The 19,387-nt window shown below is 40.5% G+C and overlaps 1 protein-coding gene across 1 annotated transcript in view; it reads left to right on the forward strand.

Annotated features, from left to right (window-relative positions):
- LOC130922084 (recombining binding protein suppressor of hairless-like protein) overlaps positions 1-19,387 on the forward strand; it is a 37,375-nt gene that overhangs the window by 15,550 nt on the left and 2,438 nt on the right. The window contains exons 8-11 of the mRNA XM_057846598.1: positions 159-274; positions 5,075-5,215; positions 5,355-5,522; positions 10,888-10,991. Of these exons, the coding sequence (XP_057702581.1) occupies positions 159-274; positions 5,075-5,215; positions 5,355-5,522; positions 10,888-10,991 (529 nt within the window). The remainder of the gene's footprint in view (positions 1-158; positions 275-5,074; positions 5,216-5,354; positions 5,523-10,887; positions 10,992-19,387) is intronic.

The following is a 19,387-nucleotide window of genomic DNA, read 5'->3' on the forward strand; positions in this document are numbered from 1 at the left end:
GTCGTTGTTTGTTTAACTCCCACCTCGGACCACCCGGCAGCGCCGCAAGGCCTCACCGGTCCGTCGTTCCGCTTACACGCACACGCGAGGAAGCTTTGCATGTTCAATTTATAAACGCGTGCGTATATGTGTATTCATGTGCGTTTGCGTGCGTGCAGTGGAAGAGCATCGGGCCGAGCATCAAGGCGACTTTGTGCTGAGTGAAGGATTCGTCTGTTACGGTTCTGTGGTCCAACTTGTGTGCACGGAGTCCGGTCTCACTCTGCCTCCTATGGTAACGTGCGCGCGCCAAGATTTTGGGTCATTTCTACTTGATTTTTGGGTCAATTCTTGTCGATTTTGAGGTATTTCCTGTTGATTCGGAGTAAGCCCGGGTTTACTTCCTGTTGATTTTCAAGCATTTCTGTGATTCTTACTGTTAATTTTGGCTCAAAATGTTGATTTCCGGTCATTTTCTGTTGATTTCAGGTCATTTTCTGTTGACTCTGGGGCATTTCCTATTTATTGGAGTAACCATGGGTCACTTCTTGTTGATTTTCAAGCATTTACCGTAATTTTCGGACTATAAGGCGCACCTGACGATAAGCCGCCACCCACCAAATTTTCCACGAAAACGGCATTTGTTCATAGGTAAGCCGATATTAACACCAAAAGATATTAACCGGTAACACTATATTTGACAGCAACATCAGAAAATAGTCATAAGACCAAATGAACCACCATGAAGCTTTGGACCAATTGGCTACAAAGCTTCATTGCTTCAAGATGCTTCATTGGGCCACCACTGCTCCTTTGGGGGAGACAGTCAACCTCTGCTGCAACCTGCTGTCAACACTGCTGTCATCCAACATGCCTCCTAACATCCATTGCAGTGCTACAGATGTAAATAACAATCAAAATTCATGTTCGGTGCTAATTATTTCTTCAGTTACTGTTCCAGTTGTTTCATTAATTACTTCTTATGGTATTTGGTAAGACTTTTTTTGACAGTGGCGCTATAAGCCGGTCATTAGACAATCATAATTCGCTGCTCAGCCTTCAATTCGTACAGACGCACTCTGAGCTACTGAAGCACTCTCTTATCTTAACCGATAAGCGCTCAGGGCCAGCAAGCTCGACTCCCAGTATGGATCCAAAGAATTTGAAACCTGAAGACTTGGATGAAATAAAATCCTCCATACAGAAGTTGGACGTCTCCTTGACTGGCTTGATTCAAAACCAGAATCAAGAAATCGCCAGAGAGCTCCAGTTACTTCGCGCTGAAAACAAGAAACTCAAGCAGGCGGTCGAGGAGAGAGATGTTCGCATCAAGAAGCTGGAAATTTTGGCTGACGATCTCGACCAGTGCTGACGCGCAGATGAGCTCAACTGACGCCTAGCCCAGGGGACACAGTGGCACAACTGGCAATTGCTAAGCTGAAAGAGTATGGCATAAACATGGAACCGCTGGACATCCGTCGCTGCCTTCTATTCCCATCTGGGGGGAGAGGACCGGCGACGGTGCTCATGAAGCTCGGAGACCACAAGACCAAGACTGCTCTGGTTAACCAGCGCCTAGGAATGGGAATTGATAGGATTGTTATGATTCCGATTCCATTATCGATATTGCTTAACGATTCAATTCTTTATCGATTCTCTTATTGATTCTAATTTGGGGGAAAAGAAGAACAAACGTTTTGATTGGCATCGAGTTTGTTTAATCAGAAGTCACAACCTTACAAACTCACAACGAGATCAAAAGAGGCCCAAAGCCTCAATGTTAACTGTGGCAATAAGTGGCAAATACACAAGAATGTGTAACATTTTACTGAAAAATTTATCTAATAGAAATAAAAAATATTTGTATATATTGGCAGATAGGTTGTTTTTCTGCCTTTGACAATATGTGTTAAAGCAGGGGTCCCCAAACTTTTTCCTGTGAGGGTCACATAACTTTTCCCTTCTCTGATGAGGGGCCGGGGTCAGTTTGTAACAGAAAAAGTGTGACGATTGCAGAAGTGCATAAATGTAAAAAATTATTGTTTTTCAGAAAGCCACAATCAAATAACCCTTTCTCGATTCTTCACAGAATGAAAGTAAATAAAATAAAAATAATAATATAATATAATAATAATAATAATAATTAATAATAAAAACACTATTAATTAAATAGATAATAACCAAATAACCCTCTCTGAATTCTTCAAGGAAAAGACCAGGAAATAAATAACACGATTGAGAAAAAAAAAAAAATCATCAAAATGGCCGGACCAAATGTGGAGGCGGGTCGTATTTGGGCCGCGGGCCGCAGTTTGGGTTAACGTGTATTATTTACCATTACATTGAAATGCATGCCTTTTAGTTTTTGTGGCGCTTACACGCTCAAGTGGGGGCGCCCTTGCGCTCCCTCACGCGAAGAAGAACGCGCTCACGTGAAGAAGAGCGTGCTTACACCCGAAGAAGAAATGCCGCATCCAAGCGAGTGAGCAAGTTAGTGAGAGAGGGAAACACTTCTACGAGCCTACGTTCTTTGTTAATGTTAATATCTACAGAGGCAACTCCTGTATGTATCATCTTTTGTGTTGTTGTTGTTGTGTTTCCACTCGCGATCGGACACTTAAATCCAGTCGTGTAGTGGTTTGAACGATGTGCTAATGCTAGTGAATGAATGCTAACCATTTGTTATTACTGTTATTAGCAGCTAATCATCGCTGATTTACATTGATGCAAACCTGTTTGTTATTGGGGACGAAATTGATTTGTTTCATTTCTATTCTTAGTTTCACTCTTCAAGTGATGGTTGAATAAAGTCAGCAAATTATACCAACGTCTTCTGCATCGTCATTTGGGAGTTTAGCTAGCTGTATAGCCAGGACTGAGCCTTAGCCTCTCTGTGAGGACAGCGCAGTCGTATTCCCTCCCGATGCAGTTATCTCCACCTTGCAATGACTGCAAGTCGCTTTGTTGTAATTTTTCCACGTGAAGTGAAGACACACTTTCGAGCGTTTGAACCTACGTGCTGTCATTGTTATGTTTATGGCTGCAATGCTCGTGCTTACCTGTCGAAACCTTTCATTTTCACACTCTTTCCTGGTGAAGTGTAGTCAAACTTTGGAGCGAGTGGTTCTTGGCGCCATGCTAGTTTGATGCGTCTGGACAACAAGACACGTCACGAGTCACGACGCAATACGTGTCTTTAGGAATCGTCAAAGGGATCGTTAAGGCTTTTTCATTGTGATGTCGAGGCCTCGAAACACTCGGAACCGGTTCCGAATTGGAATCGGATTTCGATTCCCATCCCTACCAGCGCCGCCACCTAAAAGGGTCGAAGATTTTTTTTGAATGACAACTTGACTCGCCGAAATGCCGAAATTGCAAGAAAAGCTCGTCAACTCAAGAAAGCTGGGAAAATAGCCAACACCTGGGTCTTGGATTGCAGGATCCTTGTCAAGACGCAAGATATGAAGATAACAGCGATCACGAGTCTTGACCAGCTAACTATAATAGCTGGATAACTGTAAACACCACACAGCGGACCAGTATAACAACTCGTGGATGTGGACGGTAAGCTGAAACCTATCAACGGCAGGAGTCTCTACAAGAATCTCGAGCACACTAAGGATTATCTACTAAAGATATCAAAGGCTCTGACTTTAATTTGCACGGACATAACATGACACGAATGGATCAGGCATCTAAGGGGAGAGGGGGTGTTGCAATCATGATTGACAATCTCCTTGAATGTATTACAATTGAACTCCTAATCCCCAATTGTAAAAACATAATTATCTGCTGTGTCTACCAAGCTCCTGATTCAAATGTCTAGTATATGGAAAAGATACTGTATAAAATGAATAATAAGCATGTTTTGGTTGTGGAGACATTAATCTTGGGATAAAATATGTACAGCATGTTGTTTGATTTTATACATACATGTCTGATGAAACTGTTACAGTGACCTTTGTGTGCTCCAATTGTTGCCGCTACTCACACCAGCTGTGATAACACATAATCAATTTTGCCACAACAAAATGTTCCACAGCAAACAGATGCAAAAATGTCAGGGACATGACTAAGCCATAACCTTGTACGCCCTGAAATTAATTGAGCTGCATGACTGGGCGCTAAGTTACTAAACTCAGATTGTTGATTGTGTTATTGTACAGTTTTGATGTATGTTCCATGCCTGAATGTGCGTCTTTAGTTGTACGGGGGACGGGAAACTAATAAGCATATGCTTCATCTCGTCCGCCTTTGTCTTCTTCTTCGGTTCCTTCGGGCAAATCATATCACATTTTGTAATTGTCAATGACTGTCAATGATACCGATGAGGATGACAAGAAAACTCCATTCCATTCCATTCCATACCATAATTATGACATGACACTGTCATGAGCATTAATGAATGCTTATGACAGATGTCACTTAGTGTTATCCGGCAAATTATCTCACTTTTAAATGGATGTAAAGATCGAAGTTGGACATGAATGGAGTTAGTGACATAATTCATAATGTCATTAATACCCATGATAGTGTCATGTCATAATTATGACGGGCCTTATGACGCCACTGTCAATGAAAGTGTTACCTATTAATACTATTAATCAACAAATAAGCAGCGCCGGATTATAAACCGCAGAATTCAAAATGAGGGGAAAAAGTAGTGGTTTATAGTCCGAAAATTACGGTATGTTGATCCTGAAGTATTTCTGAGATTCTACCTGTTGATTTCGGGTCTTTCCCTTTTGATTTTGGAGCAACTCCGGGCCATTTTTTTGTGGAGGCAAATAGGCAATTCTCGATCACGTTCTGTTGTTTGTAGGCATTTCTGTGATACCTCCTGTTAATTTCAGGCCACTTCCTGTGATTTTGGTGTATTTCCAGGTCACTTCCAACTGATTTTAAGTGATTTCCTGTTGATTTGGGAGGCATTTCCGGGTCAAATCCTGTTGTTGTTGTTGGGGCACTTCATGTTGATTTTGAGGCATTTTTGTGATACATACTGTTCCTTTTTGGTCACCTCCTGTTGATTTCAGGTCATTTCCTGTTGATTTTAGGGTAACTGGCTTTGCGTATCTGTCATTTTGGGGCTCAGGTGATCCGCAAGGTGAACAAGCAGCACGCCATCTTGTGTGTGGACGAGCCAGTGTCTCAGCTGCACAAATGCGCCCTGGAGATGCGAGACACGCCGCAGGCCTTCCTCGCCGTCTCCAACGACGCCATCGTGCTGCACCAGGTGGCAAGCGGCACCCTAATTAAAGAGAAATTACGCAAATGAGCCACGTTTCAATAGGGTTGATGGATAGGATGCCCGTGGCAGTCAGTGGCGACCAAGGAGTTATTGGAACTTCTCATCCCTTCCTTTCACATCTCAGGCCACTTGGAGCCCGAGGGAGTCCGGCCGAGTGCTCCTGAACGATGGCTCGTGCTGGACCGTCACAGGAGCCGAGGTGGTGGAATTTGCCTTTCGGCCGGGTCACGACAGCTTCGCCGCCCGTATCCGGATGCCCGTCACTCCTTTTCCCAACGTCACCGGACTGGAAGTCAGTCACACTCATTCTTTGCCTCAAGATGTTTACTCATTCATTCATTCGGTATCGCATATCATTCATTCACTCAAACAACATTGAGAATACAGTATGTCAACAGTTCACATGCATGACTTCATGACATATCAAGATGTGCACTCATTCATTTCCAATATGTCAACATTCATTTGTTCAATCATTCATCCATCCATCCATTTATTTGTCGTTTATTCGGGACAGTGATTCAGACTCTGCTCCCATTTACCCAATCACAACATTCCACATCATTAAATATTTCCTATATCAGTCTTATATGTGTCATTCACTGCATTAAAAAAAAAAACTGTCATTCATTTATTCATGCTATTTTCATTCACTCACCCATTCAACATTCAATACTTCAGTCGTTTTTTCATTTAGCCAGGCATTAATAACTGTCAATCCTTTATTCATTCATTAACAATACTTGACAATTAAGTGTTCATGCATTCATCCATTCTTCACACACACAAAAAAAAACCATCAATTCTTGGCAGTCAACTGTTTATTCAGACCGTCACTCATTCACTGACGACATAAATACTTGGCAGTCAACAATCTATTCATGCATTCATCCATTCATTCCAATGAGAACAATCAATACTTGGCAGGCAAGTGTGTATTCATGCAATCACTCGTTCACTGATGATATCGATACTGGCAGACAATCGTGTATTTGTGCATTCATCCATTCATTCACAAAAAAACCCAAAACATTCATGCTTGGCAGTCAAGTGTGTATTCTGACGGTCTCTCATTAACTGACGACAAAAACACTTGGCAGTCAATGGTCTATTTATGCATTCATCCATTCATTCCACTGAGAACACATCAATACTTGGCAGCCAAGTGTGTATTCATGTAATCCCTCATTCACTGATGATATCAAAACCTGGGAGACAAGAATGTACTTATGCATTCATCCATTCATTCACTGAAAACGCTTCACTACTTGGTATTCAACTGTACATTCACACTAATTCCATTCACTCACTCATTCAACATTCAATACTTCAGTCATTCATTCATTTAGTCAGCTAGTCAATAATTGTTAAACATTCATTAATTCATTGACAACAATATTCGGCAGTTAAGTATATGTTCATGCATTCATCCATTCGTTCACTAAAAAGCAATACTTGGCAGTCAAGTGTGTATTCAGACCGCCACTCATTCACTGACGACATAAATACTTGGCAATCAACGGTCTTCATGCATTCATCCATTCATTCCACTGCGAGCACATCAATACTTAGCGGCCAAGTGTATATTCATGCAATCACTCATTCACTGATGATATCAACACTTGGCAGACAAGTGTGTATTTGTGCATTCATCCATTCATATACTAAAAAAAAACATCCATACTTTCAGTCAAGTGTGTATTCAGACCGTCACTCATTAACTGACAACATAAATATTTGGCAGTTAACTGTCTATTCATGCATTCAACTGTCTATTCATGCATTCATCCATTCATTCACTAAAAAAAATTCAAACTTGGCAGTCAAGTGTGTATTCAGACCGTCACTCATTCACTGACGACATAAATACTTGGCAGTCAATGGTCTATTCATGCATTCATCATTCATTCAGTAAAAAAACATCCACACTTGGCAGTCAAGTGTGTATTCAGCAGTGTTGTTAATCTTACTGAAAAAAAGTAATTAATTATAGTTACAAATTACTTCTCCCAAAAAGTAATTGCGTTAGTAACTCAATTACCTGAATGTAAGAGTAATTAGTTACTTGGCAAAGTAATTGGTGATAATTACTTTTTTTTTTTTCCTCAAAAAAAAAAAAAAAAAAAAAAAAAAAAAAAAAACATTGACCACACTATGTGAAGTTTTTTGTGAAGGTTTTTGGTACAATTGGCCCGAGCCCAATTCTTTACCCTAATTTACCCTTTACCCTGAATCAACTGTTGAAAGTTGTTAAAATTGGTCCCATTATTGCATTTGTTCCCTTCTCTCTACTTTCGACATATGAAAGTTTTAAAACGGTTTCATCATTTAAAGATAGATTCAAGTCAAGATTTTGCCCATTTAGAAGTATTTTAGATAAAAAGTTACTTGGGTTCGCTAGGAAGGTTCTCTACAACAGAGCCGTCCTAAAAAGTCTACTGCTTTAAGATGGCGGCTGTCTACTAACGCATTTAGTGCCATGCAGTGTTGTTAATTTTACTTTAAAAAAAGTAATTAATTACAGTTACAAATTACTTCTCCCAAAAAGTAATTGCGTTAGTAACTCAGTTACCTGAATGTAAGAGTAATTAGTTACTTGGCAAAGTAACTAGTGATATTTTTTTTTTCTCAAAAAAAAAAAAAAAAACAAACAAAAAAAAACAGGTCACACAATGTGAAGCTTAAAGGGTTTGGGGGACAATTGGCCCAAGCCCAATTCTTTACCCTCCACTTAACTAGACACAAGGGTATTGCGATAACTAGCTAGTAACCTTTGCTATGTGTGGAAGTCATTTAAAGTTGTGAATCAATCATTAAAGTTGTTAAAATTTCTCCCGTTATTGCATTAGTTCCCTTCTGTCTACTTTAAACATGTGTAAGTTTTAAAACTGTTTCATCATTTAAAGATGGATTTAAGTTAAGATTTTGCCGATTTAGGAGCATTTTAGATTTTTAAAAAATTACTTAGGTTCGCTAGGAAGGATCTCTACATCAGGGCCTTCCTGAGAGGTCTACTGCTTTAAGATGGCGGCTGTTTACAAACGCATGTAGTCCTTAAAACATGTTGGCAATGCAGCAGTGTCTGTCATATGCATCTAGTTGTATAATATGATATCTACCGTGTCATGTGGGCGTAGTTTGTCGTAGTGACGGGATCTGTCGTTCACTTGAGTAAACGAATCCATTCCGGTTCGTTCAGTAAAACGATTCGTTCAAACGAATCGTTCAACGAATCGTTCGCCCCCCTCATCTCCCTCCCCACCCAAATGAATCGTTCGGTTAGTGAACGGGAAGTGACGTTGCCGAACGAATCACCAAAGACCGCTTCGCAGTATAACTGAACGGGAAGTGACATTGCTTGGTCCCTCCCTCTCTTGCACATTGACCACTCGTCGTAGTTTCAGAAATGAGTGACAGGCGATATCATTCTGCTCTCAGAGACAGCCTCGTCTCCCTCCCTCCCGCTGCTGCAAAAGCGAGGGAGGACTTCCGCGTCGTCTGTCCTAGTTCTATGGGCTCAAAGTCATGGCTCGTGCTTGCATTTCGAATTAGGACACGGTTAAACATTTTCCTTTTGAGGGGGAAGTCGGGGTTTGGGGTCGGGGGCGCACGGACTTTCTTTAGCATGATCTTGCTCACATATACAATGCTGCTGCTAACAGCCAACGCGGCATGCTTGCTGTCACGAAAATAAAAATAAATCGAAAGTTTAATTTCTAATTATGGAACGGCCAACACATCATATTAACCTCTCGCTCTGTTGTATTTTTGTTTTTTATTATTAAGATGATCGTTTTGAATTTTTGCACTGGTATTAATAAATAAAATAATCCGGTCAGCTCCCCTGTCGTCCCCGCATCTCAGATCGTCAAATGCTGACGAGAAATAATTGTTTGCTTTATGATTTCGCCTTTCTACTCTTATTAGTCTGTTAAGAAAAATGTAGACATATTGCGACATCTCCCGTGTCCGCGCGCTTTGTTTTTGGGGCGCTTGAGTAGCACATGATGGACGGATTGACATAATTTGTCAAACCAACCGACACCCTCTGACACGAAAAAAAAAAAAAACACTCGGAAAAAATTGACATGTATATACAGTTTCATTGCAAATCAGTATTATGGTGATCATACTAAATATTATTTTTTTTCTGTGCACATATGAGGTACATATCGCTGCCATGAAGCCTCCATATAGTGACAGTTCTCTGCCCGCTTCACTGCCGTCACGCGACCGCAGCTCAGGTTTTGCTTGCCTCGTAGCTACGTGTGTTTTAAATTACTGTAAATTTGATAGTATATCGTCATAGGCACAGTCCCGAGTCTGTTGAGAAAAGTAGAACACTAAACCATGCTCGCTAGATTTGTGTGGTGTTTTTGTCTTTTTGAGCAGCATTTGATAGGCTCCACGTTAACAAATATGTGACAAAGTCGTTTCCTTTCATTTTATGACTCGTTCACCGCATAGTCATTACTGGAAAGTCAAGTTAGCAGCAAGCTAGGTCAGGAACCGGAGGACCGAATCACTGAACGGGAAGTGACAAAACTCAGTCTTTCCCCCCTGCCTGCACGCTGGCTGCTTATTGGCCACACGTGGAAATGAGTGACATACGCCATGATTCTGTTTCCGCTCCCTCCCCTGCCCGCGATGAGGCTGGCGTCTGATTGGTCTTGTGCGATGTCAGAAGACGCTGCTGCTTGCTCAACGCCCTCCCACGCAGCGAACAAGCGCCACCAACTTCATAGAACGAATCAGTGCAGATGGTGATTAGTTCGGTCTCGTTCACCCAAACAATTCGTTCAAAAAGAACGAATCGTTCGCGACCGATACAACACTAGTTTGTCGGCTATGGCTGCAGTCAGGTATTATTGGAGCCATCTAGCATCGCGGTTGCAACGGCGTCTTCCCCACTCCTGCTCTGCTCTCGACCCCGTGAGTCCGTTTCTCTCAGACTTTTTTTTATTTAACCAACTTAGTAACGCATAGTAACGCACGCCTTTCCCGCCTCAGTAACGGTAACGGCGTTGCCAAGATGAGAAAAGTAATTAATTAGATTACTCATTACTGAAAAAAATAACGCCGTTAGTAACGCCGTTATATTGTAACGCCGTTATTAACAACACTGGTATTCAGACCGTCACTCATTCACTGACTACATAAATACTTCAGTCAACGGTCTAGTCATGCATTCATCCATTCATTCCACTGAGAACACATTAATACTTGCCAGGCAAGTGTGTATTCATGCAATCACTCATTCACCTATGATATTAATACATGGGAGACAAGCGTGTATTTGTGCATTCATCCATTCATTCACTGAAAACTAATCACTACTTGGCATTCAAGTGTACATTGATGCGTTCATCCACTCACTCATTCATTCAACGATGACACATCAATACTTGCCAGTCAAGAGTGCATTCATGCATTCATTCACTCACTGAAAACACATCAAAACTTAATAGTCAATTGCATATTCATGCATTCATTCACTGGCGACACGTCAATACTTGGCAAACAAACATGTATTCATGCATTCATTAATCATTCCATTATTTGATTCTGTGATAGCAGAGTAAAGTACTTGGCACTCATATTCATGCATTCGTCAATCGTCCCATTCATTCTGACGTGTTGGTGTCACCGGCCGGCAGCTGAACGGCGGCGGTCACGTAGCCACGCTGGAAGTGGAGGGCGAAAACTTGGGGCCTCACCTTCAAGTATGCTTTGGCCAGCAACGTGCAGACACCATCTTTAAGTAAGCCAATGAAACTATACAGTAGATATTGCATGTTTATACAGTACAACTAGATGCCAAAAGCCTGTTGTGAGTCAATCAGGACAGCTCACTTGTTAGCCATTTTGTGTCAGTGCCATTCGGTAAACATAACATTATATAGCCAATGGAGCGAGTACTTTTTTGACCCATAAAAAAAAAAAAAAAAAAATACTCAAATTGCCCCAACATGAAATTGAAACCAACAGAAAGTGACCACGAATGTGCCCTAAACCCAATAGAAAGTGACCTGAAATCAACAGGAGTGACCACATAAAGCAACATTAGGTAACTTTTCAACCTTTATAAAATATTTTCATAACATAAATAACACCTCTTTATATCTTGAGGGGCTCAGTATCTTTTTCACCGGCACTAATTAACTTTGAGGAGGGGGGCAGGAACCGTGCCACACACACAAAAAACTACAAATGTGCTAAGTGCTTTATGGCATACGTCACTTCCCCGTTTAACCATTCATTATAAAGACGGAAGTCGATGCTAATGCTTTCGTTTGAATTCTGCAAATATGGCAGACCAACAGAGACAAAATGTTTTGTCTGAGTAGGAAAAAGAAAGGGAGTCTACCAGAATATACAGAATAAACATTGGCCCGTCTTTCACTCGCTGGCATGACGCGCACCCCCCAAACAAACTCGTCAGTGCTGAAGAGTTCAGGTGGGATGGCGGGGGGTTAGCCACACTACGCCACACGTTGCCTAACCGTCATAAGCTATTGCTTAGCCACAACTGGATTCATTACCTCATAACTTTTTATCCTTCACACATCCGCTGGAAAAAGAAATGTTGTTTGCAGGCGACCAGAAGATTGATTGATGGTTTTAGGACACCATGCAGGTGGTCCTCATGGGAAACGCAGTGTTGGTCCTCATGGGAAACGTAGTCATCCTTAAGACAAAACACGACCACTTTTGTCCACCGGCATGGCTAAAATCGACCAAAACTGAAAAGTGAGCAAGTGTTGCTTTAAATACCCCTAAAATGCGGGAAATGGCCTGAAATCAACAGGAAATGACCCAGAAATACCCCCCAAATCAACAGGAAGTGACCAATGAACAGGACATACCCCCAAAATGCAGTATTCCTAAATGGTAAATGGTGTTATACTTATATAGCGCTTTTCCACCTTTCAAGGTGCTCAAAGCGCTTTACACTATCTCACCATCCACCTACTGGTGACGCAGTACCAGGAGCAAAGGCAAAACCCTTAGCATTTTTGTCCACAGACATCGCTAAAATCGACCAAAACTGAAAAGTGACCAAGTGTTGCTTTAAATACCCCAAAAATGCAGGAAATGACCTGAAATCAACAGGACATGACCCAGAAATACCCCCAAAACGCAGTCTTCCTTAACCCTTTAATGCCTGCAATATGAAGCAATTGTCAGAGAATCACAAAATTTGAAAATAAGGTCTTAACAGAAACTGACCAATGAACAGGAAATACCCCCAAAACGCAGTCTTTCTTAAAGCAAAATCCTAGCATTTTTGTCCACCGGCATCGCTAAAATCGACCAAAACTGAAAAGTGACCAAGTGTTGCTTTGAATACCCCAAAAAATGCAGGAAATGACCTGAAATCAACAGGAAATGAACAGGAAATACCCCCAAAACGCAGTCTTCCTTAACCCTTTAATGCCTGCAATATGAAGCAATTGTCAGAGAATCACAAAATTTGAAAATAAGGTCTTAATGAAACCTTTTTTTCAAATTTGTAAAAAAGAAAAAAAAATTAATATGTGTAATAAGCGTTCTAATATCTATAACCCTTGCTAAATCCTGTTTTTTTTTTCTCATGGAACCTGCAGAAGCATGAGTTGACTTGCATCCATTATTTATTTATTTTTATTTTTTTGAGGAAAGATATTTCAAAATTCTGAATTAGTCTCAAAATCATGAAATTCGAAGTGTATCAAACGTGATACATTTGGCAAGAGAGGGTTAAGGCAAAACCCTAGCGTTTTTTGTCCACCGACATTGCTTAAATCGACCAAAACTGTAAAGTGACCAAATGTCGCTTTAAATACCCTAAAAATGAAGGAAATGATCTGAAATCAACAGGAAATGACCTGGAAATACCCCCAAAATCAACAGAAAGTGACCAATGAACAGGAAATTCCCCCCAAACTCAGTCTTCCTTAAGGCAAAACACTAACGTTTTTGTCCACCGGCATCGCTAAAATCGACCAAAACTGAAAAGTGACCAAGTGTTGCTTTAAATAACCCCAAAATACAGGAAATGACCTGAAATCAACTGGAAATGACCCGGAAATACCCCAAAATCAACAGAAAGTGACCAATGAACAGGAAAACCCCCATAATGCTGTAAAATTAACAGAAACTGGTTCAAAATGTAATGGAAGTGACTTGTAAGTAAGTAAGTGATCCAAAATTAAGTTGTTGCCTGCTGTTGGCAATGATTTGTGACCCCCCCCTCCAAAAAACATCCTCAAATTGACCCAAAATTAACAGGAAGTGATCCAAAATGTGTAGGATGTAACTGATGAAAACCCTCAAATCATCTGAAAGTGACCCAAAGTTAACAGGAAATGATTAAACATGTACAGGAAGTAACCTCGGAATGCCCCAAAATGTGCAAGAAGTGACCCAAAATGAACTCATTGGTCTCCATTGACAAAAATAGACATCTAATTCATTTTGTTTAGGAGAGGCAATTGACATTTTAAAAATGAACCCCAAAAAATTAAATATGTAAAAAGGTTTTTTTTTTTTTTTCCAAATTGAAAACACGTGCCAGTGAGGCCCTCTCTTCCAGACGCGCCCCTGTTTCCTTCTGGAATATCCGTCGCTTTTGATCGGTTGCTCGACCGGCGGGCGCCACGGAAACGCCGCGGGCGGGCGTCGCTTCGGAGGAACAATCCAAAGGCTCTTCTACTTCTTTCCCGGCGGGGGAGTACAAACGGACGCGCGAGTATGTCGACGCTCACCCGTGTTTGCGCAGCCCCGGCCGAGCCACAAGGTGGGCTTTGTGGAAGTCGAAATAGGGCGCCCGAGGAGGCGCGGGGCCAGCGGGGAGCGAGCAATCCAAAACCTGACATATATATTTTTAAAAAATACAAGTTCAAGTATGCCCCGAGTTACAACGTACTGGACTTGCATCATTTCTACACTGGAGTCTTGTTCGCCGTTTTTATTAATTTTTTTGTCGCACATTCTAATGTATCTAATTGTACCTCACAGTATCTTATTTTTTTACTTTACTTTATTAACATGACTTGTTCTGTCCTCATTAAACATAAAGTTGTTGAGCTTGACAGACAGCAAACAAAGCAATTGTGCTTTTTGAAGATTTTTACTTCCTTTACTTCTGACAATTTGTAAAGCACAAATATGTATACGTCTGTTCAAAACGACATGCCTTTCAACAATAAAACTTTTGACACAAAACAAATAGTGTTCAAACGACTATCTAGTTTGATCAATATGTAAATTTAGTAGATTAAATTAGCCTAATTTGCCTCACAAAAGTCTGCTAGCTCAAATGCTATGAATGCTAATGTATTTACCAGGGGTTAGGGTGACCAAACGTCCTCTTTTGCCCGGACATGTCCTCTTATTATGTGCTCTCCGGAGGGTCCGGCCGGGTTTCATAAATTCATGAAAATGTCCGGTTTTTATGATTTTTCACGGGACCAATTTGAAGAGAATCCCTCCGGCCGCTAGGAGGCAGCGCCTGCCTGCGTTGATGTGGCTCTGACTAGTAGGGGCAGGAGAAGGAGTAGATCTTCTTCCTGTTTTTTGTTGGCAGTTTAGCCTTTGTTTCATGGGGAATTGCAACCATCTAATGTCGGTTGACAGTTAGTATTATATTTTAAGTAGGAGCGCCTGCCCAGTTAAGAGTTTTGTTCGATAAATATGTATATAACGGCAACTGTTGACTTCTGTCGGAGATTTGTACTGGCGTAATCTGTAAAATCCCGTTTGGTGTTGCATCGTTGCGCTGCCGATGATTGTAAACTTTTATAGCAAAGTTTGATTTTGCCTCGCCCGGTACTCGCTAACAGGGTAGCTATCAGTTTGCTCAGCCGCGCTAGGCATTATGGGCGATGTAGTTTTGAAGTGTTGCGTTTGGAAACATGCTGGTTCAATAGCTTGTCAGTTTATTTCAGTTATTGTTTGCGTACAATCTAAAACACTGAATGCGAATAAAAATTGAGTGGGAATAACAATTTGTCAACGACAATTGTCGTGATAGTAATTTATAAAAATGTTGAGTTGGCACATAGCCTACTGTGTGTGCGTATTGACTGGACTACATTTTCATGGGTCTGCATTATATATATATTTTAATCATTATTCGTTTTTTTTTTAATTTTTTTATTTAAGGTTTGATTTTTTTGGGGGGGAAGAATAAAGCCTGTTGAGTAACCAGTTAAGTAAAAAAATATTTCCATATAGTGTATAATATATACTATATGGCAATCGGCCTATGTTTTTTTTTTTTTTTTTTTTTTGTAATAAAACTGAATTTTTCTATCCGGACGGAGGAGGCACACTTTAAATATATTAAAGTTATATAGGCATCTTTGAGTGGACTTCGAGTAAAATTCATGTATCTCGAGGACGGGCCGAGTGTCCTCTTTTTTGGAAATCAAAATATGGTCACCCTACCAGGGGTGTAACGGTACACAAAAATCTCGGTTCGTTACATACCTCGTTTTGAGTAAGTTTGAAAACGATAAACCGATACGACCGGATATCCGGTTTTACAAGTGAGAGATACAGATGTATCGATAGTGAAGTTGCCATTCGACAGTAATTAGCCATTAAATATTCAATGAACCGATAGTAGAGATAGAATTCGGCTATCGCAAGCACAAGAATCGGCCTCTAATGCCTAGGTCAATGCATTGCTTAATATGATAATAATTTAGCTTTTACTTCACATGCTGCGCTTGTCTCATTCACCACACAGCGCACTTAGATCGAGACCGCACGCATGATATAATATGGACAAGCACTACTCACAGTCGTGGTTGCCTCAACTTCCCATGCATTTCGGTAGAACTGCTACTAGTCGCCGTCATTACCCAATCGTCAAGGGCGTGTCATAACAACGCGAGAGCCAACGAAACCACTGTAACGCACGCTCCGTAGCATTTTCTTCACAGCCCAAAACGAAACTAGTAGTGGCAACGAAGCAACGTGCTAAAACAACGGACAGTGTGATCACCGACGCCAGCGACGTGCAGCGATTGATTTTCAACGCACCCAGCAAAACAAAAGTCGGACTTTGAATTGAGGAAGGCAGCCAGATCTTTTCGCATGGGACAGAGCTTGTGTGAAGTGTGGAGCGGTACAGAGATCGTGAGTTTTTAACCCTGAAAAATAACCCACTACAATGGTGGAAAGGGTGGCATGTTGTTTCCACGAAAGGCAGTCTAGTTAAACATGAACATGTGGATTAGTTGATCTTCCTCAAGAAAAATCTGCCCTTCAAAAAAGATATGGACAGTGATGAGGAATAAAAAAATGAGGAAGCACAGGCATAAGTGAATGATTTTGCTGTGTATTAGGTTAAAGTAATGATTATTGACCTGTCTGTCTAAAATGCCATGTTTTTATTCCCCCAATTATACCAGTCGTAAAGCATAATTTATTATTTATTTATGATAAAACTAGCAGGTTTAATTCTTTTTTCCTTCAGCTGCTGCATATAATAAATATTTTTTGTTTGTAAGATGTTTACGTTGAAAGTTTGCACTTAAATTACTTACCTCTTGTGTTAAAAACACATTGAACAACAAATTGAATTACTGCACTTTATTGTTGTCTGTCCCTGGAGTTTTATTTTATTATCAATCCCATCCAACAAACTGACGGTCATATTGTAAGCCTTTTTTTTTTTTTCATGAAAAAATAAAACATAACATTGGTGTGAATTTTTAAAAATTTTGCTATATTAGAAATGTGGTCTTTTTATATGTTTAAAATACTGTACAAACACAACAAATATTTACTATCGTATCGTTTTCACTCTATCGAACCGTATCGTTCTTACACTGTATCGAATCGTATCGAATCGCTCGGCCTTAGAAATGTATCGTTATTTAATCAAATCATAACCCGTGTATATAGATACATATCGAATCGGCTTCATGCCAGAGATTCCCAACCCTAGTTTTGAGGTCACGGTTTGGTTCATTTTTGGTACAGTAAGAAAACAAAATGCAAAATATAAATGTGCTAGTTGTTTTTTACACACCTTTGTGCTTTCAACAATAGGAACATTAGCCTATACAAAGCTAGAATTCTGCTCAAAAAGTAGCGGGTATTTAAAGATAATCCAAATACAATTTGCATTTTCAGACCCCGCGTACTGGTCCGCTTTCTTTCCAAAAGAAAGAAGAAAAAAGAAGTCCTGTGCTAAAGAGAAAAGCAATCCCAATGACGAAGATTTTAACATGTATTTTACAAATGAAATGCCTCAATGAGTCTTTTTCTTTTCATATGAACGGGTTTCAATAGCTTTATTGGTGCATTTTCTCAAGTTAAAGCGCCACACAGAAATTAATAAATTTAATTGTGTAAGCAGGATCTGTGTATTATTCTTATTATTTAATTACAGGTGTTTTTGCTCATTTCAATTTATTTTATTTAAATGGGCTATTATTTATTTAATTATGTGTTTATATTTTACAAATGTGATGTAGTATTCATTTATATTGTATATTTTATGTCGTATAACTTTAGTTCCTATGTCAATATTAGTTCCTACTTGTTTTGTTGTGGTAGGAGGGTTTTGTATTGAACACGGGGCTGTGTTGGCTATATTATAGCAGAGAAGACAGCAGTAAATCAACAAAGACAAGTCAACTGTGCCCCGATCTACCACTCGAGATCTGACTCAAAAAGTGGGTTACGATTGCATATTAGTTTGAAAATAGACCAGATCCACCGTATTTTTACATGAGTGACTTCCGGTCTGCCCGATCCTAGCTACCGGTAGTAGTATTGACGCAGGAGCGTAGCGTCTCGTGTCGCCGTTCTTTTCGCGTGCGTCGTGTTGAGCCACTTCTGGGACGTGTCTAACACGCGGCCGCACTGCAACTGGTGTGCATTGGCTGATTGACTTTAACGCCCTCGTTTCACTGCGATGTTGCGGCGGCCACGTTGTCGCGCCGTTGACGTTTCTGGGTTATACTGTCCTACCGTGTTGGTCCTAATTATAGTAGAGAAGACGGAGTGAATATAATCTACACAAAGAAACTGTAACCCGATCGACTCACAGCCTCGAAAAGTAAGGGTTACATTACGTCAGAAACTCGTTCGGTAAGCCTCCGTTCCGAACCGAACACCACGTACCGAAACGGTTCAATACAAATACATGTACCGTTACACCCTTAGTATTCACAATTCTCATCGCAAATCGCTCACCCGTAACTTCACAAACTGTAGCTTTAAACTTAATTACAAATGCATACACAACCCTATGTTAGCTGAAACAACTTACAGCCTTATGTGGGCCAAACCAGAGCGCAGCTATCCTTTATCCATTTCAGACGTCTGAGTCTGCTTAGTCTTACAAGGCGACAGTCTAGCCAGACCAAACACTGCCACCAGAGGGCAGTGTATCCTCCACCATTAAACAAAATGCAATACGTTTGGACTTTTTGAATAATTATTTTGAATTTTTAAAGGGTTAATTACAACTTACGCGGAAATTCCGGTTACGTTGCCAGCATAGGAACGAAACTGGTTCGTAACCCGGGGAGGAACTGTAATAACAATTATCTTAAATCACAGGTGTCAAACTCGAGGTCTGAGCCGCCACATCATTTTGCGTGGCCCGCCAAAAGTCAATCGTGTGCATCCATACGCGGAGATTAAGGGCCGAAAATGTCATTGCATGTAATTGACTTTCCTATGCGTGAATTTAAAATTAAGACTTAGACGGTAATATGTTGTCTATAAAAGTTGTAAAGCAATAAAACAAACAACAAAAATGAATGAAATGAACAAAAGATATTTAGAATGGGTCAAAATTATTTTTCGAACACATCATGTGACTGTCACCTTAGAGACAGCCATTTTCTTAGCCAAAACCAAATGAAGACAGATTCTGTCTGGCATATTCAGTCACAGAGGATGCGGCTTCCACTTCTTCACTAGGTAAGACAGAAAAAAACGCGCATGCTCTCACACACACACACAGCTGGGATGCCAGCATGTACGAGCATGGGCTAAGCTACTATCCGAGCATATACCGTATTGGCCAGAATATAAGACGGTGTTTTTTGCATTGAAATTAGACTGAAAAAGAGGGGGGTCGTCTTATTTTCGCGGTCTAGACGTTATACCCATTCACGACACTAGATGGCGCCAGATATCATTGAA

This window comes from Corythoichthys intestinalis, chromosome 9 (assembly GCF_030265065.1).
Source record: "Corythoichthys intestinalis isolate RoL2023-P3 chromosome 9, ASM3026506v1, whole genome shotgun sequence".
Classification (NCBI taxonomy): Eukaryota; Metazoa; Chordata; class Actinopteri; order Syngnathiformes; family Syngnathidae; genus Corythoichthys; species Corythoichthys intestinalis.